The following is a 9,928-nucleotide window of genomic DNA, read 5'->3' as shown; positions in this document are numbered from 1 at the left end:
ATCCACCACACAATCAGACTTTAGTACTGCCTTTTACTTCAATGAGATTGATCTGAAGTTCAATGCAGATTTACAATCAAAATAAATAGTTTATAGATAATGTTTTTGAAACCAAATCTTTGCATAACTACAAGTATCTAACTGCATCTAACAATCTAAAAAAAATAAAAGCATATACATTAACTCAAATACGGTTATCTAATAAGCATGTGTCCTATTTTGTGTACTAAACTCCTGAAACATTGGTGTCTTTTTGAAACACTGCTGTCTCTTTGTATATGATATGATGATAGTTTCTCAAAATAAGTAAAAAAAAAAAAAAAAATGCTCATGAAGTGACTCAGAGTAGCTCTAGAGATTAATTTCCATGTGGGGCGGACTGGGGAAAAAATAGGCTGGGAAATCTCACATTCATACACCCACAAACCATTCTGAAACATGGACAACCCTATTTGGTGTATGGACTTAACATGAAAAAGATTTGAATCCAATTAGGTTTGACTTTTACCATGTTTTGTAAGTGCAATTTTGTTTTTTTGGCAAATGAATTACCACTTGTATTTATTTTTGCTACAAATTCTATGGTAAAACCACGGTTAGTGCCATACCATAGGCTACATTAATTTTCCTAAGGGTTGTGTTTTTGTATGCACTAGCTTCCCTTGAACCTATGATAAAATATGATTATCTGTCTGCTAAATTATACTGTAACATTACAATAGATAATAATGACGTCGTTTATACAGTATTTTGAGTGAGTGTGAGCAATGTGCTGCTGCTGCTACTTGACTAATTAAACAAAGACAAAACTACATTAGCATATTTACAGATGAAACTGACCTGCACCTGAAACCCTGAACAGAAGTGTCGCTTCTGCTCCAGCTGTGCGCTACACAGTTCACTCTGGTCTCTCTCTCCCGCATTGATTACTCGGAGTCTGATCCAAACTGTTCGGCGGAGGCGCGAAGAGCGCGCGAGCCCAACCATTGCCAGTCACAACTAAACGTTTCATGATTTATTAGAGACTTAATTATCGATTTGCGGATTCGGAAATAATCGCTTTAGTATATTCGGCCTGCAATTATACAATAACAATATTAAAGTAGAGGGCCAAATCGTCTGCCAGGCCACCGGGAATAGTTCTCCCGATGTCCAGTCAGCGCCTGATTTCCACAGACACGCAGAACGTGCAGGATTCATATTCAGTCTTTCTGCAGTTTCATATTCACAGACACCAGTCCATATCGCGTTTTTATTCAAGTATACTGACCTACTTTTGATTTATTCATCCAAAATGTGGCATATTTCGTGGCAGAATTCCATTTTTATGACTGGATTCTACGAATGTGTTGTCCGCGTCGCGGAGATTATGGGCCATATGTCTTGTGCCATTAGTCTAATAAATGTCTGTGCAATTTGAGAAAGAAATAAGCTGTATGTGGATGTGTGTAAATATTCAAATGTAATCCTCTTTGTAATCTTTACAATTTTCATAAGTAACTGTAATTTAATTACTCATTTTTTCTTAGTAACTGTAACTGATTACTGTTACATTTATTTTGTAATTAAATTACGTAACGCCGTTACACGTACTAGTTACTCCCCAACACTGCCAGTGAACATCCACTACATGCAGCGCATGAAATACACCATTGAGGCTCTGCAAAAACTTGTGCAAAGAACTTCTCCCCGGGCGCCGCAGCATAAATGGCTGCCCACTGCTCCGGGTGTGTGTTCACGGTGTGTGTTCACTGCTGTGTGTGTGTGCACTTTGGATGGGTTAAATGAAGAGCACAAATGTATGTCATGTCACTTTCACTGTTCAATGTTCATGATGTGTCCATCGGCTCCATAGCACTCTTTCTTAAAAAGTAGTGTTTTTTTAATAAGGACATTTAGGTTCTTTTGTGCCTTTCATAAAATTTTAGAATGTAGATTAAAGTTTATCATGTCATGACTTGGAATATGCATGTTCTCATGTAAACAAATGTTTTTTCACCTCTCATTTTCTTAAACAGTATGTACACATGTTCAGTATGTAGCATTATGATGGGGGAGAGTTTGGAAACTTTCAAGATCCTTCTGATGTTAACACTTCTGTCTGATCATGTGGTGCAATGAAATTTAGAATCTGACAGTTTAGATCTTTGTGCTTCCATGTGCATTCATTCCATTTATATCTTATTATACAGAAGTACAGTACACTCATTTTTTGTAACCAATTGTGATATTATATACTGTAAATTAGTTTGTTTGCTTGGTAGTGTTATAAGACACAAGTTGCCAGATCAGGGTGCTGACCCACCAAAGACTGTCCGATTAGAGACGAAATGAAGATGCACTTTTCTGGGAATAACCCATTTATTGTCACCACTCAACAGATGGTTTGGTCGTGGTTGTGGTTATTCTACAAAAATATAAACCAAAGACATAAACATAAATATACATAATATACATGATAATAGTAAAAATAAATTATAACAAACTGGCAATAACACAGCACAGTAAATTAAACTTGATAATTAAACATCAATATGAACATTATTAGCAAAAAGAAATGTAGAATACAAGGCAGGCTGTAATTCTTATATTATAAGCAGCGCACATTTGTATCTTGACACCCTATTAGAGCCGGGACGCTTATGAAGATCACGTGGTCAAGGTTTCTGGACGCTAATTCGCTCAGGTGAAGTGGTCTGTGTATGTACATGTCTCAACATGTAGAAGGAGAGATTTAAATACAGTTAGAAAAATAGAAACCCATAGCCTTTTTTACAATATACATATATCTTGGTTTCTCATTTTGACCATGACTTGCATTATGGTGGGGGGAGTGCATGTGAACTTGTGCAGGGTTAACATGCAGAGTTCAACCTTCTGATTTTCATATTGAGTTATGAAATTAAAAACAATCCCTGTGGTTTTGATCTGATGAATTGAAATGCAACTATTTGTTTCTCAATCTCATGCCAGTGTTATTTATTATACATCACACTTTCAAGTGTCGGTTCAGATCTTTAGACGTGTGTGTGTGTGTGTGTGTGTTTGTATCTTGCAATTTTTTTAATCAATTATCAGTTGATGTGTTGACAGCAAATTGCTTGTTCAATTTAAATGTGAATGAAAGTGTTGTCTCTATCATTAAATAAATTACATTTAAAAAAGTGTTTTGTCATCTTTAAAAAAGTGAGGCAGTGGGGTAAAATTACAATTATTGATTGAAGTTAAAAAAAAAAAATCCCTGTCGACACAACATGATTTAGTTGACTGGACTAGAAAATAATAGTCAAGTCAACTTAAAGAAATGTGTTACCTGGACTAATTCCACTCTAATATGAAGTTGTTTCAAGTTGTTGACTCAAATTATTTTTTACAGTGTAGAGCAAATAACTGTACATTAAAGACTTGTAGTGTGTTCTTTAGGGTCAAATAAATTTGGTAACTTGTTTTGTAGCGGTGTGACCCTCTTTTCAAAAGTTATTGAACTGGATGGTGTGCCATTAAAGAAACCAATACAACACATTATGAAGTAGTAGACATTGACCATATAAAACAATTACTGCACAATAAAGAGTTGTAGTCAAGTTAAGATTTTTCAATATGTTCAGGAACAGTCCATCAAGCCTTTTAAAAGCTATTGAACTCAATCATGTGTCATTGAAGAATTTATGAAATATATAAATAATACATTTATCATATATCAACATGCATTCTAGAAATTTGAATCGGTGTAAATCGAGATTTTTCTATCTTTCTCTGCCTTTGAGAAAATGGAAGCTCAACCAGGCTGATCTTGAATCTCCTCCTTGTGACGTTATGAGGAGAAATGTTATCTCCCCTTTCTCTGCTTTGCCCGCCCAAATATTTACATATAATTCAGTCGCAATGTCAGCACAGGCGACAGGCGTTACAAACAGACTTTTATGATATGGATTCGACAGCACCGCCACAAACAGTGAGTAACAGTGACTACGTTTACATGCAGCCAATAATCCGTTCAAAACCGGTAAAAACCGTTTTTAAAAACCGGGATATTATACCTGGGGTACCCCTTTTCTAACCCAAATATTTGGTCTTGTAAACGCGTTTCGGCATATCCCCATCAAAATGTGTGTTCTGCGCATGTTCTATTCGCAAGGAATCTTGGTCTTTTGAGTCTTTGGATACAGGAAGAAGAATCGGAAATGACGCATATTGCGTATTACGTCCAGACGCTAACCGTGCGTCGCCGTTTACATCGGGATATTGGCGACTGATTACACATTCCATGTATACAGGAGTAACTCTGTCTGCTCACGCATGTAAACGGGTTATCCCGAATGTTTCAGAAACACATATAGTGACCTTAACCCGACCATAACCCGAATTTTAACAGCTTGTAAACGTAATCAGTGTTCATTAATGCCTGATCTGTGATTTCTGATGTGTAGCTAATCATTCAAGTTCACACAGACTTTCTTTCTAAATCGTTTAAGACTGTTTATGCTTCAGTGAATCAAGCCAGTGACTAAACTATCAACTTCACATTGTTTCTCTTAGTAGCATGAAACAAATCTGTTATTTAAATTGTGATTTAACTACAGAGAGCGATGAAAGAATGTTCCCTTTATTTTTTCGGAGCTGTCACACATCGCGTGTATATCTGCACACTTGCCCAAACTGCTGTTATAATGAATGACGCTGTTATGCTGCACAACGAAGCTCTTACTGTTTTCATGTGGTGTATTCATGTGTGTGCTGTTAGTTGTGGTGAAAGCATTTTGTGAGAGAACTGGGCTATACACGTCTGATTTTGAGTATCAGTTCTGATTGAAAAGAAGCGATCTAATCCTGTTTACATGAAATAAGCTGCTCCCAAGCAGGTTTAAGCTTACGGACCTGTTGCTATGACAGCAGCTCCGCGATGAGCTTCGAAGAACCAAATGATCCAAGATCACGCTAAATCGTCAACATTCAAATCCAGCTAACTGAGTTAGCGATGTATGAAGAACAGGCCCCAGAAGTGTATAGTCCAGGTACCAGAAAGTAAAAATCCTGCCATGATTCTGGATCTGCCTCTACATCTAGAACAGGTGTTTTCACTAATGAGCTCATCTACCTGGTATGATGTGATGGTTGGACAGGATTTCTACTTTCTGGCACCTGGACTATACACCTCTGCTCGGGACCTTTAAATAAAACCAAACAGCGCTTTTCAGCTCAAAAGAATCTTTAGCAAGTTGCAATAGAGGTATTATGTAATTTGTTGACGGTCCCTCTGATGGTGATGACGTCACACTATTCCATAGGCATGAACGTGTTTTTCAGCCTTTTAAAAACATCGAATTCTGGGGGAAGCCGGATTGTAGGTACTGCTCATTATAGTCGGTAATGAAAATTAATTGTAAGTATCCTTTTTAAATGCTTATCAACAAAGCTATTGAACAAGGAAGTTCGAATGTGTGAATATAAAACCAGCTTTACCGCAGTAGCATATTACAGTGTCTGACATCGTGTTGCAAGTTCACACACCTCTTTAAAGTTATTTTTAGTGATCTCCGACTGGCGAAGTCGAACATCATTAGCGCCGGCATGAATAACAATCTTACTGTATTTACGTTTAGCATTAGCCAGCACTTTTAAATTTGCCAAGATGTCAGGCGCTCTGGCTCCCGGTAAACATTTGACTATGGTGGCTGGTGTCTCTATATTCACGTTCCGTACAATAGAATCACCAATAACTAGAGCACTTTCATCAGGTTTCTCAGTGGGTGCATCACTGAGTGGGGAGAACCTGTTTAATGTTTTGATCGGAACAGAAGAGCGGTGTTTTGACCCACGACTACGCTGCCTCACTGTCACCCAGTTGCCCTGCTGCAGGGGCTCTGTTGCCGGAACCGGACAATGTACAGGAATCCCTGAGCTAGACGCATCCAAAGCCGTATCTAGAGCCCTAACATTCTTACTGTCCTCAATTAAAGTTTGGATGCGTTGTCTCTAATTCTGAAATCTTCTCTGTCAGCCTAACTATTTCCCTGCATTTATCACATGTGAATCCCTCATCTGCGACAGAGATAGATAAACTGTACATGTGGCAGGAGGTGCAAATAACAATAGCAGGAGAAGCCATTACTCACCGTACTTGATGAAATATTCTTACCACAAACTGGAGCGAGAGAGAGGAGAGGAGAAAAGAAAAAAAGATGCATCACACCTGCTGTGCGTGCTGGACTATTTAGTAGCTTTAGTGCAACATGGAGCTTGAAGAAGCAAAGAAAAACTGAAAACAGGAGAATTAACTTTGAGCAAGTTTGGAGAAAAATCGGAGGTATGGAAACATTTGAAACAAGTCTTGGGGAGTGACATGTGTTGGCTTTGTCTCGTGCATTAAATGCGGCACGCTGCTCGCATATGACATATAATGTTGCCTAAAAACGGGGACTTTGACGATGAACAGACACATGAAGCAGGATTGCCATGATGAGCTTCAGGTTGTTACATCAGGAAGTCAGACGGCTGAACAGTTTTAGCAGCGACTGCATCTGATGCTCTTCCTTCAGTCCATTATTCACTCACTTTAACGAGGCTGGACTTTAAAGGAACTGTTAATCATTTGGGTGTAAAATCTTGACTTGTTTGGTGTGAGCAAACTTTGATATCACAAGTATATAGCTGACAATCAACAGTCAAAAACATATTTAAAACAAAACAGTGTACCATAGTTTATGTTTTTATTACTGAATAATCTAATCTAAGTGCAATTCAAATAAACCTTGACTTAACCTTGACAAATAAAGACTTGATGTTAAACAGATATATTGTAACGCAGTGTGACGGCTGGTGAAAGGACAGTCTGGAAACAATAGCAAGTACAAATATTTAATGAGAAGATAGATGATGGTACAAAGACACACAAAGACGATGATATGGGAACACTCCAGAGGGATGATTAAGGCGGTGAGAAGTCCAGACGGTAATGGAGTGCAGGTGAGGAGTCCGGGTGTTGACGGCGTGAGGCAACAGGAGAGAGTGGCACAGGAACTGCGGGGAACAGAGCCGAAGGTAAGTGTCCGTGGCTGAGTGATCGTGCGGAGAGTGGATGAGGTTCAGACATCCAACGCAAACTACACAGAAGCCAGACGGGGTAAACACAACGACATTAAACAACGATCTCACAAACACCGGACAGAGACAAGCCTTTATATAGTGGATGAGTAATGAGTGGCAGCTATTGCTGATACAATTAACGGAGACGCCCACAACTAATCAGTGCAGACGCAGAACACACAGAATTCAACACAAAGTGTAAACAACCCGAGATCACGGTTTACCAACCGTGACACACAGCTGCTTCAGAAAAAGAGAGAATCCAAGTGCAGTCACCAACATTTATTCTAAGAAACAAGTCAAACATAAATCCAGACTAGAAAAATCCAAAGACGGACAAGAAAAACAGATCAGATTGAATTGAATCATAACACAGATATTCATAAAGCTCTCTCTCTCTAAAAAGCTATCTAAAATTTAAAAACAAAATGATTTTAAAGTTTTATATGGAAATGTTTATATTACAATGGTTTTTTCTATTTATTTTTTATTTGTTTTAACAGAATAAACTAATTAATGTGCCATTCAAAAAACTAACAACAAAAAAAACCAGGTAAAATTACTGACATTTATATGTTCATAATGCATATATGTAAATTTTTATTATAATGTATCATTTAAGGATACTCTTCTCACAGATCCATTTAACACTACTATTACATGGAAAATCAAACCATCCTAATGAATGAGTGTTTGCACAGTCTTCGTTTCCCAGAAAGCTGTCTGGCTCTCTAGGCGCCCAGAACCTGCATCAACAGATCAGAGTTAGATCAGAGCTGCTTTCTGAGTGATATGATAATCACTGAGACAATCATTTATTATATACTGTAATAACCAGTTCAGTTCAGTGATTTCTCACCCAGAGGTCGGTGTGCTGCCATCAACCCATTTCCATCTGCCCTCCTCTTCAATATCAGTCAAACCAATCCAGAAATGACCAAAACTATCAGTAATGATCTTCACAAAATCCTGAGAAGTGAAACAATAACATGATTTATTAAACACACACACACACACACACACACACACACACACACACATGTTTGTTTTTGTGTAAAGTGTGTTCATCCCATAGGTGTCATACCCATTGTGTCCTGATATGTCACAAAAACAAGAGCACACACACACACTCACTCTCACACACAGACACACTCACTCTCACACAGAGACACACACACACACGCACTCACTCACTCACTCTCACAAACAGACACACACACACACCCATGTCATTATACAGAGTTGTGTCCTGATATGACACACACACACACACACACACACACAGGTATATAGTGTTTATGAGGACAGCATGAAACCATTGTGGTTTAAAGGGACATCCCTTTCCTAACATCCTATAACCAGTTTATTAAAATATCAATATATAAAGAAACCAATATATTACACAATGTTATATGGCCTCTTTAGGATACATTTCACTTAAAATGGTTGTTTTTACCATTAAATCATGGAAATGTATCAGCTGATTTTTCACAGGCTTGCAGGGTCCAGTGATTTATGGTTTGCTGGGACTAAACACACACAAGCATTGTGGTTTACAAGGTATAACATAGTTTACTAAGAACTTCATTAAAAAAAAACTGATAGTGTTTTTGATATGAGTAATCCATCTTTAGGAACAGTAAGTTTTACATTTTAAGGTTTGGAGCCTGTTATATTTTCTGCTTTAGTACATGTAGCATGAAAAGCAACACAAAGCAATGTACTTGATTTGTTGCATCTTAATTTTGTTTATTGCACTGGAGAAAGAATATATATATATAAATAACTGTACTCTAGTTAAGTGTGCATGATGTTGACAAAAATGGACCTGACAAACCAGCAGCAGCTGCCAATGAACTAGAGAGATCCAATATGAGCTTTCAAAATACAGCAAATTCAGAAATTCAGAAATTACTGCAGCATCAACGAAGCATTAATAGTGGACCAATACATACAGAAGAAAAACAAATGAATATGCAATCTTGACACTTATATACTCTAGAGGTCAGTGGTATAAGGGGAATGACAAATATTTGTTTTAAGTGCGCACACAACAAACGTTAACAGAGTTTTAAGACTTCTGACAAGCCCCCAGAAATAGTCAGGCCTAACCTAAAGATTCATTTTGTGACAACTTTTGTTTTTGGCTAGAAAAAGACTCAGGAAAATACCAAGCAAGTGTCAGAGCCAGCAAAAGCCATATAAAGAGTATAGACTGCTGCATACATGAAAATAAAACACCTAACCCTAAAAAAATTCTAACAAAAGGTTTCTCAGCTGTTTTTTGTAGTATTGTGTGTCCTTAAAATATCCTAACTCCTTCATTATTTGACTTAGTCAAGTAATCTTGGTGTCTAACCCCATGTTTTCTGGGTCTGTGAATCCATTGGACTTGTCTAAATTGCACTGACATGATAACATAATTATGAAATACATGATTTTGTGAGAATACTGTAAGGTTTTATCATTGTTTGGGGTGAACCAGAGATGTAAACAATTTAGCCTATGTCATGTAACTTGTTTTGCTAAAACACAGACTTTACATTCAATTTAAAGGTTATTGCACCCAAAAGTAACTTAAATTGGAGTTGTATAACTTTGATCATAACTTTGATCATAAACAACCCATAAACAACCCTGTATTAGCCCGAACAGAGGCCTGTGTGTGAAACCTCTAAAATGGTCACTCTTTTCAATTTTAATAAGGTAATTAATATGTAATGCATCCTTTATAGATGTTTTAGAGTATAAAGGTGGCATTATACTAAACCCAACAAACCTAAATTCACCATTTTCAGCAATTCAGAAGATGGTAGAATAGAATATTGACATTTGATATTGC

The 9,928-nt window shown here is 37.4% G+C and overlaps 1 protein-coding gene across 1 annotated transcript in view; it reads right to left on the bottom strand.

Annotated features, from left to right (window-relative positions):
- Positions 1–7,941: 7,941 nt before the first annotated feature.
- LOC113078664 (CD209 antigen-like protein C) overlaps positions 7,942–9,928 on the bottom strand; it is a 39,497-nt gene continuing 37,510 nt past the window's right edge. Inside the window, exon 4 of the mRNA XM_026250995.1 lies at positions 7,942–8,055. Coding sequence (XP_026106780.1) covers positions 7,942–8,055 — 114 coding nt within the window. The remainder of the gene's footprint in view (positions 8,056–9,928) is intronic.

The sequence above is a fragment of the Carassius auratus genome, unplaced genomic scaffold (assembly GCF_003368295.1).
Source record: "Carassius auratus strain Wakin unplaced genomic scaffold, ASM336829v1 scaf_tig00026283, whole genome shotgun sequence".
In the NCBI taxonomy this organism is placed as follows: Eukaryota; Metazoa; Chordata; class Actinopteri; order Cypriniformes; family Cyprinidae; genus Carassius; species Carassius auratus.
Note: the sequence above shows the minus strand (reverse complement) of the source record. Positions and strands in the feature narration are given on the sequence as shown.